The 18814-nt window shown below is 37.5% G+C and overlaps 1 protein-coding gene across 1 annotated transcript in view; it reads left to right on the plus strand.

Annotated features, from left to right (window-relative positions):
• LOC117656646 (A.superbus venom factor 1-like) overlaps positions 1–18814 on the plus strand; it is a 109019-nt gene that overhangs the window by 21957 nt on the left and 68248 nt on the right. The window contains exons 4-8 of the mRNA XM_087886535.1: positions 475–545; positions 1452–1531; positions 2105–2187; positions 5750–5840; positions 15822–15924. Of these exons, the coding sequence (XP_087742661.1) occupies positions 475–545; positions 1452–1531; positions 2105–2187; positions 5750–5840; positions 15822–15924 (428 nt within the window). The remainder of the gene's footprint in view (positions 1–474; positions 546–1451; positions 1532–2104; positions 2188–5749; positions 5841–15821; positions 15925–18814) is intronic.

An 18814-nucleotide genomic window follows, 5' to 3' on the forward strand; every position in this document is an offset into this window, starting at 1 on the left:
ATTGGAATGCAGGGGAGGCATAATGGTGGGGGAGGAGGAAGGAATGCAAAGAGCACTGACTTGGAGCTTGAGAACCAAGGTCATCTGCTGAGAAAGTCTACTAGGTGGAGAGTCCATTAGCCAAACAAACTGAACTGAACTGACTATACTGATTGGATGGAATAAAGGGGAACATTTAACTATGCTGTTTGTGCATAAAACGTTAGTATTGTCTTTGCTACTTCTAGATCCATATTGGCTCAGTAAGTTATACTCTTGGTAATAAAAATGTCCCAGGAGTCTTTATTTGCTGCATGTACATGTGGGACGATTGACAGCTACAAAATATCAGACAATTTATAACAGTACTTTTTGTTGATGATAATGCAAGCACATCAATCAATCAATTTTTTCATTATGGTCACAGACCAGCATGATGTAAGCACATATCTTCTGAATACTATCACAAATTACAGTTAGTCTCTTTTTTCTTAGTGCGCTATCGTGTCTTTTCTGTGGATCACAACATGCACAGGATGGACAAAACTGTGATTGTTGAGTTTCAGGTGAGAATCATGTCTGCAATCCTGTGTGATTAGTATAGTCCCCTGAACAAGGAGTGGTTGTTGATTCTCCCATGTAATCATGGCAGGAAGACCCAACCATTTTATGAAGCTTTGGTTGGCTAACATTTTATATATGCATTTTCCTAAAATGTTTAATTTTAAGCTCTGTGTTAAATATTAGGCTGTATCAAAGATTTGAAAAGTTTCACTATGAAACTGGAAAATAATGCCGAGGTTGAATGTATGTATTTTTGTGTATGCATGTATATGGTGGGGATAGGAGCTAGTTTTTTTTTTTTTTTATTTGATTTATATGCCGCCCTTCTCCGGAGACTCAGGGCGGCCTACAATGCGCTAAGCAATAGCCTTCATCCTTTTGTATATTTATACAAAGTCAGCTTATTGCCCCCACAACTGGGCCCTCAATTTACCTACCTTAGAAAGGATGGAAGGCTGAGTTAACCTTGAGCCTGGCGAGATTCGAACCTGCAGTAATTGCAGGCAGCTGGTCTTAATAACTTAATAACAGGGTGCTTTAGACCACTGTACTATCAAGGCTCAGGAAGTTTACTACTTCCTGTTTTGTCAGCAGTTTTCATCTGCACCATTATTTTTTTTTTGCTAAAAGGGGCTTGGGGTGGCAAATGTTCTACTTTCAAACCAAATTAGGCTGAATTATCTGTTCTGGGCTATCAGTTGGTATTATCTTAGTGAAAATTCAAATAATAGCCTTGCATCTTATAACCTAGTTCCCCACCTGCTGGGTTTCATTTGCTCTCTATATTGTGTTATCACATATAAAATCTAGTATTTCAGCTGGATTTTGATCATATAGAATGCATAGGAAATAATATGCAACATTCTACATGTTTTCAACACACCCGTATTTTATTTCTTCGTGCCCAGACTCCACAAGGCATTGTTGTCAGTTCTAATCCAGTTGACCCAAACTTGATCCGGCCTTACAATTTACCAGAGCTTGCCAGGTAATTTAATATGGATATTGTTATAAGGAAACCTGTTTTGAAACCAAGCTGAAACTCTTAAGGGGTGGGGGTGGGGGTGGGAATTCAGCTATTAAAGACCGGTTAAAGGATAGGCTGTATAGTATTTTCCCTTTTAGCCTGCTTCCCTGATCTATTACTAAAGTAAGAAAAAAAAATCCAGATTTGATCACTTGAATTTGTCCATGACATTTCTATTTCCTCTTGTTTTTTGAAGAGCCCAGAGCAACATTCATGGGGCTGCAATGTTATTTGTATAGCAATTCTGTGAAATTGATTGGACAAATAATAGATACAATCTTATCACCACCACTTAAGCTCAGTGAGCAAGAGTAAATTTGTTGCAGATGTAACATTCACAATTCAGCTTCCACATATATGAATCTGAAGATTTCTGAAACAGACATTTTCTTCGTCCTTTATACTTATTCTCCATAGGACAAGCAAACCTATTAATATCAGGAAGAAGCCTTGTATCCCTTGTTCATATCATTATTGTCATAAATCAATTATAAAGTCAAAAGAATGAAAAATATCTTCATTTTCCTTCTGTAGTTTTGGAACATGGAAGGCTGTGGCCAAATATGAGCATTCCACAGAGGGGAGCTATACCGCATATTTTGATGTCAGGGAATATGGTAAGAAGGATCATTTCTGTTCAACAAATCCACTTCCTGATCCTGGGTTTCTTCTCCCTCCATGTAGTTTCTAAAAAACCTAGTTCTATCATTTGTAGAAGTGGAAAATTATGAGAACAAATTTGGTCTATGTCAAAGTCTGTAGCTATCCAACCAGCACACAAGTAAATAATTCAGCAAGATTCATTTTATAGAAGTAACTTCTTTATATACAATAATATAAAACATGATGCATGTATACAATACCCATGCAGCTCTTGCAACGTTGTCGAGTCATTGGCTGACTTGTTGTTACGGCTATTCCAGTTCATAAATTCTTATACACTGACACTACTCCCTTTATGACTGGAATAGACATAAAACCGAATAACTTAATATTCTTCCCATGGTGCACTCCACCCAATGGCTTGGTCATTATATCTGCCAGATTGCCTTCTGAAAAACAGCGAAGCAAGCTAATTAATTTACATTTGATGGCTTCTCTTACATTACAATATATAATATCCACATGCTTGCTTCTATTTTTTTACTCTGTCACCTGTTGCCATTTTTTTAAAAAAATTTGATTTATATGCCACCCTTCTCTGGAGACTCAGGGCGGCTTACAATGCGCTAAGCAATAGCCTTCATCCTTTTGTATATTTTATACAAAGTCAGCTTATTGCCCCCACAACTGGGTCCTCAATTTACCTACCTTAGAAAGGATGGAAGGCTGAGTCAACCTTGAGCATGGCGAGATTCGAACCTGCAGTAATTGCAGGCAGTGGTCTTAATAACAGGGTGCTTTAGACCACTGTACTACCAAGGCTCTTAATGCATTTGTTATTAATGCAAGCAGCATTATCCTCAAACACTGTTACAGCGTTATTTACTTTTACATTTAAATCCTTCAACAGCTGTACGTACCAAGTTACCTCTGAACAAAGTTTAGATAGAGAAATAAATTCTGCCTCTGCAGTAGAAATGGCTACAATTGTTTGTTTTCTAGACTTCCAACCAATTAAAGCTCCTCCAAATAATACCACAATCCCAGAATTGGACTTTCTGGTTTTTACATCTTTGGCATAATCACTGTCAACATAACATTTCAACTTTAATTCTTCAGAGACCTGTATTTGAAGACCCAAGTTCACAATTCCCTTCAACTACGTGAGAATCCTTTTTACACCCATCCAATGCAATGGATGGGTGTAAAAAGTGGTGCAATGTGTTGGTGCAGCAGTAAAGTGACATAAGATGCTTACTGCACAAGCTATGTCTGGTCTGGACCACTGTGACAGATATAGCAAGTTCCCTATTGCTGACTGATATATCTCTTGATCACAGGCTTCACTTTTGTCCTCACCCAAATTGTTATGAAAATCTGTGCTCATAGATGTTGGAGCAGAATTACAATCCTTCATATTATATCTCTCCAACAGCTGTTCAATTTTTCTTCTTTGACTGAGAACATAACTATCTTTCTCAGTTTTTTGTATCTCTACACCAAGATAGTTTTGTATTTCACCGAAATCTTTCAATTCAAACTTTTTCTGATTAGCAAATTCTTTTACCTGTGACAGATCTTTTGCAATGAAACCAGATCATCCACAAATGCTAATAATTGACAATCCCCACCTTGTAACTTTCCAGTGTATGTGCAACCATCAGCCTTGCAACTCTTGAACCCAAGACCCTTCAATGCAGTAGCTAGACAGATATTCCAATTCCCAGATGACTGCTTCAGCCCATAAATGGTCTTGTTCAATTTATACACCGTGTTAGGCTTTTTACTTTCATACCCTGGTGCTTGAACCATGTAAATTTCTTCCTCTAATTCCGCATTGAGGAATGCAGTGGTTATATCAAAATGCCAAATTTTATGGCCATGTGCCACTGCTAATGTTAGTGCCAACCTTATGCTTTACCATAGGTGCAAATACCTCATCAAAGTGCACATTTTTCTTTTGTGAAAAACCTTGTGCCACTAATCTTGCCTTATATTGGACCACATTGTTGGATAGTACTTTCCTTTTGTACACCCATTTACATCCTATGGCTTTGCAACCTTGTGGCAAAGTTACAGATGTGAACACTTTATGTTCACCCATGGATTTCATTTCTTTGTCCATGGCTTCTTTCCACTTCACTTGTTCAATTTTCGGTAATGCCAATACTTCCTTATAGTTTCTTGACTCAAACCACACATTACACACCTTTACTCCACTAGCAGAATACCTGTCAGGTGGAATCCCCTTGTTCCATCGCTCTGATCTGAGTGGCATTGACTGCTCTTGTGCTTCAACACTCTCTTTCTTCATATCTGAGTGATCATCTTCTCCTGACTCCTTTTCTTGTTCTTTTTTAGCTTCTCCTCCCTGAACACTGAGATGGTCACTAAGTGAGTTACCATTGCTAAGTGGGTCACCGTCACTAAATGGATCGTTCCAAAAATTTGCATCAATTCTGTTCCAATTTTGCTCTGCAAAGCTAGCAGACCTGGAAATCACTATTCTCTTGCTCCCATTACTAAAGTGATAGCTCTTTGAGTCAGGCTCATAGACCGTAAGCCTGAGTTTTCTAGCCTTTGGTTGACCTTTTCTCCTGATTGCTTTTGGAATATGCACCCACTATTGCTTCCAAAAATCTTTAAATGTGCCAGAGATGGCTTTCTCCCATATAACACTGTATAGGGAGTATGATTAATAGAAGAACTCCACAGCCTATTGATTAACTAATTAGCAGCCAACATGGCTTCACTCCAATAGGACCTGCTCAGACCAGTGAGTCCTTCATGGTTTGTAAGACACCATTCCACCTCTCAACTACACCATTCTCAGCTGCTGTATATGGATTAGTGCATCTGTGTTTTATTCCTAACTATCCCAACCACTGTTGAAAACGTGCTGACATGAATTCTGAACCTCTGTCAGTTTGCAGCTGATATACCTGTTGTTTATATCTTCTATCTATGAAGCTTACCCGTTGTTTAAATTTCTGTAGCACCTCTATTTTACTCTTTAGTAAATAGAATGTAATCTGATCTCTTCTGTTGCTCTTCTCTCTCTGGTCCAAGGAACAGAGGCTCTTCTCCTCATGGCTTCTTAATCCACCCCAGCACCATTAGCAACTGCAGATCAAAGGCAGCATGATAAGGCACTGGCCTACATCACCTTAGAATTTTGGAAAAGAAAAACTACAATAAAAATTATTTACAAAAAAAAAAAAAAAGGTAGCAGTCTAGAACCCTGGAGACTGTGAATTCTAATCCCACCTTAGTCATGAAAGCCAGCTTGGGTGGCCTTGGCCAGTCATTCTCTCTCAGTCCAATCCATATCACATGGTTGTTGTGGAGAAAATAGAATGAGAAAGGTGTGTTGGATATGAGTTATCTGTAAAAATAATAAACGCAAGATACAAATAAATAAATAAAATCAGAGGAAGGAGTATTAGGTATGTTCACCACTTTGAGTTGTTTATAAAAATAATAAAGATGGGATATAAATAAATAATAAATAAAATATATTGAATAAAATCTGTCAGTGCTAGCCTTCTACTCTTTCATCTGTTTCTTTTTCTATAGTGTTGCCAAGCTTTGAAGTCCGTCTGCAACCATCAGAGAAGTTTCTTTACATTGATGGCAATACAAATTTCCAAGTGTCTATCACTGCAAGGTATACTTATTTACAACTATGAATATTATTACTCAGTGCCAAAATAAAGAAATTTATTTTGGCACTGGGTAACATCTGCTTGAAAGTGGTTTTTCTTTGGGTCATAATATTCAGAAAAATAAGATGTGGAGACTAGTTCTGATTTGAACATATTTACTTGAATTTTTTTAAACAAATACATTATTTATAAAATTGCAAAATAGTCTTTAGACTTTATTTACGGTAGCTTTATTAGTCTGACTGCTTATTATACCAAACTGAATTATCACTTATAGCTTTAATACTGCATTGTTTTAGTGTCAAGGTAGGGTGGTAGTCATAGAAATGACCAGAGGAAGAATAATCAAATTCAGTTGGGAAATTATAATCTGAAAAAAATGCCACCAATTCCACTCTCCCATTATTTAGGAAGTTACAAATTCTAATGAGTGATTTTAATTGTATTAAGTGTAGTGATATCCCCGTAAAGATTGCTGGAGTCTGAGTTCTCCTGGCCCTCTTGGTATGGCTGCTGGTCCACACTGGTCCCTTGCTCAGGCACCTGTACTTGCCTGGGTAACGTAGTGGAGTGGTGGTCAGTCTCCTCTCAGCAGGAAGGTCACATGGTGGAGAGATGGTCAGTCTTTTCTCAGCAGGTGGGTGACATGATGAGATGGTATTCAGGTGGCTGGTCGGCCCTTCTTCCTCTCTTTCTCTCTCTCCTCTCTCTCTCTTGAACTGCCTGCTGGGCTCTCCTTCCACAGGCTCTGCTCCTTTGTAGCCTCTGCTCCTTCCACAGCCTCTGCTTGCCTCCCTTTCAAATTCTTCTCTCCCTCAGGCTTGCCTCACAGAAGCCAATCCTATCCTATCCCCTTCTGTCTCTCAGACTTGCCCCACAGAAGCATATCCTATCCTATCCTATTCTCCTTCTCTCCCCCAGGCTTGCCCCACAGAAGCCTATCCTATCCTATCCTAGCCCCTTCTGTCTCTCAGCCTTGGCCCATTGAAGCCTCTCCTATTCTCCCTGTTGGAGGGAAAATCCATCTGGTTCAGTTCCAAGCTGGATAAAAACACTGGAAATATGGAGGCTGATGGAAAGATGGTTTAATGATGAATAGAACCACCAGGGTTTATGGTTCTGGTGCAGCTGAACAATTGGTTTGATGAGTACATGGATTTTTATAATGTTTAAGAGATGCTGCTGGGGGGTGGGTGGGTGTTGTGCAATGTCTGAAATGCTCTTAGGAGATTGTGCAATGTAGTGAGCTCTGTGTCTTCTGCTTAATGGTAGTGGGTTAATCCTATTATGTCCTGAAGGGTCATGTCCTTTTCTTCTTAATCCCATCACCCTGGTCTTTTGTTTTGTAGATAGGCTGGCCCAGTCTTTCTTAATGGGCGCAAAATGTCTGTTGGGGAGGTTGGGCTATTAAGAAAGACTGCTTTCTGTCTTTAAAAGCATGTTTCCATTTCTCCCTTTGGAGAAATATAATATTCTGTCTTTTTAATATTCCCCAAAATATTTCATTCTTGGGGGGGGGGGGGTTTCTCACATTACTATTGCCTTCAGTCCCTCTCCTTTTCCTTAGGCCTCTTTCTCTATTTTCTTCTTAGCCTTTTTAGTCCCTTTTCCCCTTCCCCAGGCCACTTTTGCTATCCTTACCTTCCAGCTTTTCCCACCCAAGTCTCCCCTACCTTTTCTTTGTTGCTAGTTTGGTTATCCTGGTTAGGCCCATATATAAGAGACTGTAGGCTTTCTTGTAATAGTAATATTTATTTCTTTTCTTCCTCAGGAACACAATTAGACAGGCACTAATCTGGGAGGAGCAAGAAGTTATATACAGAGAAGGCGGGGCTAATGGTAAGTACTAACCAATGGTAAGTGACACAATGACATCACACAATGACATATAAACAAGCACACATATTTACAGATATCAGGTTAGGTATTTTCATCTGTAACAAATCCCCCTCTAAAATACCTAACTAATGGTGGGTTATTAAGATTATATATGCACATCAAGTTTGGAAGTCAAATACATATGTTGTTTGGTTGGCAATGGCTTAGTGAGGATATCAGCAATTTGTTCACTAGTATTGCAATGGATAGCTTTAATAAATCCTATACTTGACAGTTGTCTTACATGTTTATATTTTATATCGATATGTCGAGATCGTTGACCTATTGCTTCGGAAGCTGATATATCAATTGCTGCCTTATTGTCCTCATTGATAATAATTGGATAAACAGGTTCATCCCACACATTGGTTAACAAGTCATCGAACCAAGTTAGATTGTTGACCGCTTTGGATAAACAAACATATTCGGCTTCCGCTGTGGAAGTGGCAATTAAATTCTGTTTGCCTGTGTACCAGTGCACCGCACAGCCATTTATAAGAAAAACATATCCAGAAGTACTTTTTCTGGTTTTTGAATCAGTAGCCCAATCAGCATCAGCGTAGCAGGTCAAAGTTGGTTTTTCAGAAATGAATGGTTCTAAGAATAAGCACATATCAATGCTAGACTTTAGATATTTTAGAATCCTCTTAATTCCTTCCCAGTGGTATGAGTTAGGATTGCTTACATGTCTTGACAACAAATTTACAGCAAGGGTGATATCAGGCCTGGTCCAATTAGATATGTATAATAAGGACCCAATAATTGATCGATATAACGTGTTATCCTTGAATGGTTCGTACTCATTATACACATTCCTATAAAAATCAGTTGACATAGGAGTATCACAAATTTTTGAATTAATTAAATTACATTTTTGTATGAGTTCCATAATCTTGTCTTTCTGAGATAATTTGAACCCCTTATCTGTTTTGTCAATTTGGACTCCTAGATACTTATTTACCTTTCCTAATATTTTTAAGTTGAAATTTTTGCCTAGTTGTTCAGCGAAATTATCACATTTAATTTTGTCGTGTCCAAAATACAATATATCATCAACATAAATCAAAACATATTCAATAGAATCATTATTTTTTTTTGTGAAAAAACAAAAATCAGATGAAGTAGCTACAAAACCCATATTTTTAAGTATCTTTGATAAGCACTCATACCACCGCTTACCGGACTGTTTTAGTCCATAAAGGCTCTTGTTTAATAGCCAAATTTCTCCCTTTTTTGTATCCTTTCCTGGGGGTGCTTTCACATAAATTTCTTTATCTAGATCAGCGTGCAGATAGGCTGTCTGCACGTCAAATTGATATACTTCCAGATTTAAGATAGAAGCTAACACTAGTGCTGTTTTCACGCTTTCTGATCTAACGGTTGGGGAATAAGTGTCTTCATAGTCATCCGGAAATCTTTGGGCAAAGCCTTGAGCCACCAACCTGGCTTTGTATAGGAATTTACCATCCTCTAGCTCCTTGATTTTATAGATCCACCTAGTGCCAATAGGGGATTTCTCAGTGGGCAGGTCTGTTGGTGTATATACATTTAGTTCTCTCAAACTGTCCATCTCTTTTTTCATTGCTTCCTCCCACTTACTTTTTTCTTCTAGGGGTAGCTTAAGTATGTCATCATATGTGTTAGGAGTCAGGTGTTTAGCTTGGATAGACAGTACGTAATCATCTAATCTTTTAGGAATTATGCCCCTATTGGATCTAATGGGCCTATTCTGGGGATGTTCATCGCTATGCATATACTTAGCTTCTTTTTCGGTTAATTGATCTACTTTCAAAGTGGGGTGTCCTTTTTTCCATTCATCATTAACTATTACTGGGCATTTGATTCTGTTAGTAGATGTGGATTTGGGGTTCGTATCTGATGTGTGATGTTTTGCGTGCGTGTGTGTAATATTTTTTGATTCTGGGTAAATTTCATTGAGATGTAATTTTGACCAGTTCATGTGTTCATGAAACACGGCAGATCTGGATACAATGAAGTGATTATTTTTATCAATGAAGCGATATCCCTTGGTTCCTGATTCGTACCCCATAAATATCAGTCTTTTGGATACTTTCTCTCCTTTGCGTCTTAACTGTGAGGGCACATATACATCAGCAGATACACCAAATACGTGTAAATGCCCAATTTTTGGTTTCCTTCCATACATGAGTTCGTATGGGGTCTTATTGATTGTACTGGACCATAAGCGATTTATAGTGTAATTGGAATAATTAAGGGCTTCAGCCCAGAATGACTGGTTTAAACCAGCATCATCTAACACACATTTAACCATGGTTTGTAGCAAACCATTCTTCCTTTCAGAGACTCCATTTTGGAATGGGGAAAATGGACAAGATTTAAAGTGCAATATTCCTTGTGATTTTAGCCAAATTGAAAATTCGTTGGATAGGAATTCCGACCCCCTGTCAGTCATTATTTGTTTGATTTTGGTATTGTATTGTGTTTCTACCATTTTAAAGAACTCCTTAAATTTTTTGAAAACCTCACTTTTGTGGTTAAGGGTGTATACAAAACCAAATCTACTATAGTCATCGACTATGGTCAGGAAGTATCTTTTTTTGTATTTAATTGAAGGTTTTAATGGGCCTACTACATCCATATGAATTAGTTGAAAGGTTGATTGTGTGGTGCGGGTGGCTTTTTTGGGTTTTGGCTTGTTTTTAATTTTGGAAGAATTGCATACAGAGCATTCTAAGTAATTTTTACAGTTCTTTATTTTTAAATCTTCGGAACACTCTAACATTTTTCGTATGACTGGAAAGCTCGCGTGTCCTAGCTTTCTGTGGAGTAAGTGACTACAATTATCGTGAATAGGTTTTCCATTGTTTAAATTTTCAGACATATTAGTATCAGTGTTTGATGCATTCTTATCATTATTTTCATCATGGCTATCTGAATTTGGTTTTTTGTTTCTTAATTGATAGTTTGCATAGACTAGTTCGTTATCTTGTGGCAGTAGGTATGTTAGTCCATCATTTGTAAATAGTTTACCTATGTTTCTGTTGTTCTTAGTCATGAATACCTTTCCACCTCTGAAAGTGGTTTCTATTGCATTGTCTAAGCTTAACTTTAGGGTTGCCAATATGTTATTTGGAATTTCGGGCACAAATAGTACCCCCTCTATTTTTCCTATACCTTTTATATGCGTGTCTCCTATTCCTCTCACTAGGACTCTATTTTGGTTTGCTACTTTAATATAATATTTCTTTTCAGTGAAGTTACTTAATATTTCTCTATTATGAGTTGTATGGCATGTGGCTCCTGAATCTATGAGCCAGGTGTTGAGTGAATCAGATATCAAAGTGTTATTATTTCTTATTCCATATAGTGATCCTTTCTTATTTTCTCTAGGGTTATTTCTGTATGTTTGTCTTTCTCTAGAGTGTGGTGATTCTCTTCTCTTATACCTGTAATCTGGGGAGGTTCTGTCTAAAAAGTGTATTCTTCTATCCTTGTGTTTATATGAGTCACTGTATCCTATATTCTTGGGACAGTCTCTACTCTGATGTCTTTCAGATCCACATGTGAGACATTCATGTGGGTATCTGTCTCTGGCCCTGAAATCAGTCCTTCTTTGATTTCTACCTTCTCTTTGTTGTGTATATCGCTCTCTTCTAAGTCTATCTTCAGTAATAAGCTTATTGGTAAGGTTTTCTAAAGTAATTTGCTCTATACTTAGGTTATCTATTAGTGTAATGTAGTTATCCCAGCTGTGATCTAGTGAGTTAATTATAATGCTTTTCATGGTGTTGTCAGAAATGGTTTCTCCCCTTTGAATAAGGTCTGCTCTTACAGCGTTTAAATTCAAGATATGCTCACTCATGGATGTATCATGTTTTAGTTTGGCAGAATAGAATTCCCTAGAGATTTTTGTGGTAGTGGCTACATTTTTGCTATAGAACAGTCTGAATAATTTTTGATATACTTCAAATACAGTTAAATTATGCTCTATACTGGGGAGTATACTTGGGGAAATAGAAACAATTAACATATAGTATGCTTTGTGGTGGAGGCAGTCTATTTCATAGGTCCAAGGCTTATTTGGTGGGTTATCAATAAAAAATAAAACATTTTCTTTCATATATACAATCTGTAAACACTGATCCCATTCCATTAAGTTGCTTCCATCTAATTTCAATTTTATAAAGTCTGGAGGTATTGTCCCTGAGTGTAGTGAGGTGTTATTCATGTTTAGTAGCTGTCCATGATTTAAGACCTTAGCATACTCACAATAAGGCCTGGGTATGGTAGATGTATGTCTGTATTTACTTATCTCTATGTTGCGCTGACTTGTATTTATGTTTCCTTCTTCTTTCTTTGCAGGCTCGTTCTGGGCATGCTCAGTCCTCATTTTTCTCCAGCAGTCGATGAGGGAGGTTCCTGTGTCTGCAGCTCCTGGGGTGAAGTCCCAGACGGCCTTCTGTTGCTCTGCTTTGTTTCCGGAGGGCCTCTGGTGACTGAAGAATGCCTGGGGTGCTGCTCTGCTCATCGGGGAGTCTTCTCTGAGGTCGTCAGTAAGTGGAGCTTGAGGCGGGCCGCCATTGCCAATGGAGCCGGGTTGTTCAGGGAGCTGCTCTTCAGTAGGTAAGTATGATTGCCAGCTTGTCTTTCTTCGGGTGGCTAGGCCTTTCTTTAGACAGTCTATTTCTTTTTGGCCTTTGGTAGATGGTAGTTTAGAATTTTCTATTTCATTTTCTGGTTGTTTGTTTGGTATTGTTAGTTTAGTCCCGAGTGCTGCAGTTAGCACCTGTATAGCATTGTCTATTTCTACTTCAGTAGGTTGAGCTTTGTTTTGTTTAAATAATTGTTTTTTATTTGTTTTTGGACTCGGGTAATCATCTTCTTGGTAGGTTTTGTTTTTTATTTCGTAGTTTGAGGTTTGGAATTCTTTTAGTAATTGGTCAGGCATTTTAGAGGTATTAGGTGGGTAAGATGGCTGCCATGAAAAAGGCGGGAAGCTGTCGCCATCTTTGGTGTCATTTTTGAAGTCAGGGGTTGAATTTCTTACCTTGCAGTTTTCTTGTTTGTTATTTTCGTTATCTGCTGCTGTTCCGTGGTCGTTTATTATGCTGCGGATTTTCACAAGCAGATTTGATTCAGCTGTAGTTGTTTCTATTAATTCTAGTATTTTTCTTTTTACCTCATCTTCTTTGTTTGGTGTTAGCAGTTCATTTTCTTGTAATTGCGTTTGTTTCTTAATATTTTCAAGTGGTGTATATTTGTCAGGAGTTAGTTGAGCTGCCATTCTTTTCGTTATGTATCTGGTGGCAGGTCTTCTTTTGTCGTTATGTGAGTCTTGCATCTTTATGTTCGGTTGGGCCTACCAAACCATCCTCTTGCTACCAATTTGTTGCTAGTTTGGTTATCCTGGTTAGGCCCATATATAAGAGACTGTAGGCTTTCTTGTAATAGTAATATTTATTTCTTTTCTTCCTCAGGAACACAATTAGACAGGCACTAATCTGGGAGGAGCAAGAAGTTATATACAGAGAAGGCGGGGCTAATGGTAAGTACTAACCAATGGTAAGTGACACAATGACATCACACAATGACATATAAACAAGCACACATATTTACAGATATCAGGTTAGGTATTTTCATCTGTAACATTCTTGCCCTCTCTCCCCCCGCCCACTACATAAGGTTTTAAATATGGTATGTTTTCTACTCCATACTTGTTATTTTTGCAAGCCACTTTGAGTGTTGGAATGAACAGAAAGGAAGGTATACATTTAGAAAAAAGGAAGTAAAATGGGCAGATAGGTGAAGGAACTGAACTTATCATGTCCTTCTCCCAAACAATCTGTTTTCTCCTGCCCAGCTTTACCATCAGAAGTGACAAAATCTTGGAGAAAGGTGCCTGAATCAGTAGAGCAGAGAAAAAAAGATAGCCATGAGAAATAGGTCAGCAACCTCAGTGATGTCTGTGGAGAGTCTCAATCATCCAGGTCACAGTTGTCTCAAAGATGCTCAAAGGCAACTGGACTCTTTTTTCCTTGAGGAAGAAGAAGTAAACATTTCGATTCTCATCCAAGAAGCTTCATCAGTTCTGACAGCAGGGAGGGTAGAATAAAATAGAATAGAATTCTTTATTGGCCAAGTGTAACTGGACACACAAGGAATTTGTCTTTAATGTATATGCTCTCAGTGTACATAAGGAGAATAAAATACATTCATTGAGAACAAAAAGATACAACACTTAGTGTTAGTCAAGGTTATTAATAAGCTATCAAATCGTACTAGGAAACAAATAAAAACAATATAAATTGAAAGATACAAGCAACACAATTATAGTAATAAGTGGGAAGAGATAGATACTAGTAAGGAAGAGAAGAATAATAGTAATACAGTCTTACTAAATTATTTGACAGTATTGGGGGAATTAGTTGTTAAGCAGAGTGATGGCATTCGGGAAAAAACTGTCCTTGTGTCTAGTTGTTCTGGTGTGCAGTGCCCAATAGCGTTGTTTTGAGGGTAGAAGTTGAAACAATTTATGTCCAGGATGCGAGGGGTCTGTAGATATTTTTACAGCCCTCTTTTTGACTCATGCAGTACACAGGTCCTCAATGGAAGGCAGATTGGTAGCAATTGTTTTTTCTGCAGTTCTAATTATCCATTGAAGTCTGTCAAGTTTGTCTTATTTGGTTGCAGAGCCAAACCAGACAGTTATGGAGGTGCAGATGACAGATTCAATAATTCCTCTGTAGAACTGGATCAGCAGATCCTTGGGCAGTTTGAGCTTTCTGAGTTTGAGCAGAAAGAACATTCTTTGTTGAGCTTTTTTGATGATGTTTTTGATATTAGGTGTCCATTTTAAGTCTTGAGATATGATAGAAACTTGAAGGACTCTACTGTTGACACCGTGTTGTCTGGTATTGTAAGAGGTGGTAGTATAGGAGGCTTTCTTCTAAAATCCACCACCATTTCTATGGTTTTGAGTGTACTTAGTTCAAGATTGTTCTGGTTGCACCACAGGGCTAATTGTTCAACCTCCCATCTGTATGCAGATTCATCATTGTCTTGAATGAGACCAATCACTGTTATATCATCTGCAAACTTCAGTACTTTAACAGAGGGGTCTTTTGAGATGCAGTCATTGGTGTACAGAGAGAAGAGAAGTGGAGATAGCACACAGCCCTGGGGGGCTGCTGTGCTAATTGTGCAGGTATCTAGTGTGATTTTGCCTAGCTTCACCTGCTGCTTTCTGTCTGTTAGGAAGCTGATGGTCCATTTACAAGTGTGATCAGGTACAGCTAGCTGATTTAATTTAGTTAGAAGAATATCTGGAATGATGGTATAGAATGCTGAGCTGAAGTCTACAAAGAGGACCCTTGAATAGGTCTTTGAAGATTCAAGATGTTGTAGGTGCAGAGTCATATTAACAGCATCATCTGTCGATCTATTTGCTCGATAGACAAATTGCAAGGGGTCTAACAGCGGATCCGTGATGGTTCTCAGGTGGCTGAGCACTAGTCTTTCAAAGGTCTTCATAACTACAGATGTTAGAGCAACCAGTCTGAAGTCATTCAGTTCCTTGATAGAGGGTTTCTTCAGCACTGGGATGATAGTAGAGCATTTGAATCAAGAAGGAACATAGCACATCTCTAGTGATTTATTAAAGATGCAGGTGAAGATGGGGGCCAGTTAGTCAGCACAAGTTTTTAAGCAAGAAGGAGTTATCTTGTCTGGACCTGGTATGGAAGGATAGATACTGACAGTTGAGACTGGATGGTGGGGGGGATGGAAGGATAGGCTCTGCTAGGATGGTGGTGGTGGAAATGGAAGGATTGTATTTTTTTGCATTTGCATTGTATTGTATTGTATTGTATTGTATTGTATTGTATTGCATTGCATTGCATTGCATTGCATTGCATTGCATTGCATTGCATTGCATTGTAAGCTTTGTGGATGAGAAGTGAAATGTTTTCTTTTTCATCATCAAGGAAAAAACAGTCCAGTTGCCTTTTGAAGAAAAAAGCATCTTCCAGACACCATCACTGATGTACCCCTCTTGTGTCAAAGAAGATCAGTAGGAAAAGCAAAGATGTATAATTGGGCCTTTACTTTCATTGTGTCATTTACAGGTACTTGTATGGAAAGAAAGTGGAAGGTGTGGCCTTTGTCCTCTTTGGAGTGAAAATAGATGGATATAAAAAGAGTATTCCAGAGTCACTCACGAGAATTCCGGTAAAGTTTAACAGGAGTGTTTGTTTATTGGAATGTGTCTGTGGGTTTGTGTGTCAGATTTATTAGATAGAACAAACCACAAAATTAATTCCATAGTAGGCTAAAACTATCTTTGCTGAGAGTCTGTAGTAACAGAATCTTGTAAATCTGGTTGGGCTATAATTTTTTCTCCTTCTAATAATTTGGGGAATAAGGGAGTGTCTGCTTCAGTCTCTTCTGAGAAATCAGCTCTCCACAAATGAACTGGCAAATGTGTGGAAAAGCCTGAAAATATCATTAGTTACAGAAGACCTTGTAGAAGAGAATCAGCATCTGGCAGATGACCTGAATGTGTTCTACTGTAGGTTTGAGAGAAGATCACTGTCAAATACCGCTACCCTCTCCATCTCAAATACATCAACAACAGCTAAGTCTCTTACACTCAACTCCACCCCTCTGGGCCCCACACCACTGGTGATCACATAAAAAGATGTGTGAGGTCTATTTCACAGACAAAAAGGTGGAAAAGCACCAGAGTCAGACAGGGTAACCCCCTCTTGCTTGAAAGTCTGTGCTGATCAACTGGCCCACATCTTCACTCACATATTTAATAAACCACTGGAGATGTGGTATATCCCTTCTTGCTTCAAACGCTCTACTATCATCCCAGTGCCCAAGACACCTCCATCAAGGAGTTGAATAACTACAGACCGGTGGCTCTGACATCTGTAGTTATGAAAATCTTCTAAAGATTAGGCCACCTGAAAACCATTACAAATCTGCTGCTAGACCACTTTCAATTTGCCTATCATGGAAATAGATCGACAGATGATCCTGTCAATATGACACTGCACTTTGACTTGTTACAACATCTTTCTTTTTTTTTTGGTAAATATTTTTTTATTTTTTTTCAAACATAAACATAAAATATAACTTTCAAGAACAGTCTCTCGATCCGGTCATAGATAGTTACCACGCTTACATTCCTTTAACAAGCTCCATTCAGAATTTCCCATTACATCTTTTACGGATAAAAATTCAAAACATATAAGAACAAGTTTTAACATGAAGTCTAGCATCTTCATCTAAACAAATCCATTATATCAATACAATTTTAATTTCAAATTAACTTTCACTCATTTTTATATCTATAAATCAATCCTGATTATATCTTGTTCTTCTTCACCTTGTATCTTTTACCATCAATGTCAAAATAATTTTTAACAATATTCTAACCTCTTATTCTAATTATTTACCTTACAATTTTATCACCACAAATCTTAATTTCAAATTCAATACAACTCCATCTTTATTACACTTTATAAAACAAAATTCTATCTAATTCTTAATCTCTTGATCCTTTTTCTCGAATCTTAATATCTTAAACTTTATCAATTTATCTTTAATTTTATCCCACTTATCATCTATTACACTTTTCATGTTACACAGATTTATCACAAAAACATATTTTATTTAAACTAATTTCCAGCATATTTTCTTCCATACCTCCCTCTATTGTTTGGCTGTTTTCCAGCATATTATGTTTGGCTGATTCACAGCACAGTCTCCTCCAGAGCACCAACTATTTTTGGCTAATTTCCAATATAGTCTCCTCCAAGCTTACCACCATTATTGGCTGATTTCCAGCATATTATGTTTGTCTGATTTCCAGCATAGTCTCCTCCTAAACTCCCTCCATTGTTTGGCTGATTTCCAGCATAATCTCCTCCAACTCTCCTCCTATTTGCTTGGCTGATTTCCAGCATTTTATTGGCTGATTTCCAGCATATTATATTTGGCTGATTTCCAGTATAGTCCCCTCCAAGGCTCCCACTCTTGTTTGGCTGATTTCCAGCATAGTCTCCTCCAACTCTCCTGTAAGTGTTTGGCTAATTTCCAGCATTTTAACTAGTTTCCAACGTATTTCCTCCGAGTCTCAAACTCTTATCTAGTTGGTATCCATTCGTCTTATTTTAATTTTCTCTTACAGTATGATTATCTATTTTGTGTCAGTTTCCCAGCATGCTCTTTCAAATTAATTCTCAATATATTTCATAATAATCATCATTTACCAGCATATATCAAATTAAATCACAATTTGTTACTAAAATCTGTATATCTTATAATTTGTTCAATAAAACCTTAGTCAAGCGTAATAACCAATCTAACATTTGTTTGCAAATTAAAATTAAAACATATTACATCAAGCAGTAAACTTTCTTAAAGTTGTCTCACATTAATATATACTCTTCTTTATTGTTTTTAACCACCTATATATCATCCTTTATTTTAGTTGCCATCTCTTATTTTCTAATTTTGTTACTCCAAAAACCCTCCTGTTTTTATCCAAAAATCATATATACGTTCAGGCTTTTAAACTTTACATTTAAATTTAGTTACATTTAAATTTATCTACTTTATTTCTTCCTTTTCTTCCTTTTCCTATCTGTCCATAAATGTTCCATTTCAAAGTTCATCTGTTCTAATTAAAAAATTCTGTATGTCCCTTTAATGCTTTATAATGACTGTTCCATGTGTGATGCATCAACTTCCTGTCTTTTGTTCCTACGCCACACCTAATTTTTTTTTGCTAAGCTTGTTAGTTTCCATTGTCAAATGTCCAAAATATTCCTTCTTTCTTCTTGAAATCATCCAGGACATAATAGGGATCTCCAAATTCCATAGATCTAATGTTAATTTCAAAGTAATCCAAGGTAAAAAGTCATTTAAAATGTTTCTTTTCCAAACAGAAAGGGAAATCTCTTCAATTGACTCTCCTGCTTAGTCACCGCAGACTCCATGGCAATTATGTAGCTATCCGTCTGTCTTTCTTCATTAGCTTCATTAACTTTCAAAGGTGTAAACTCCTAGAGATACATTTCTCCAATCCACTCCAAATAAAAGAAAAGTC

The sequence above is a fragment of the Pantherophis guttatus genome, chromosome 2 (assembly GCF_059756535.1).
Source record: "Pantherophis guttatus breed Tessera chromosome 2, ASM5975653v1, whole genome shotgun sequence".
In the NCBI taxonomy this organism is placed as follows: Eukaryota; Metazoa; Chordata; class Lepidosauria; order Squamata; family Colubridae; genus Pantherophis; species Pantherophis guttatus.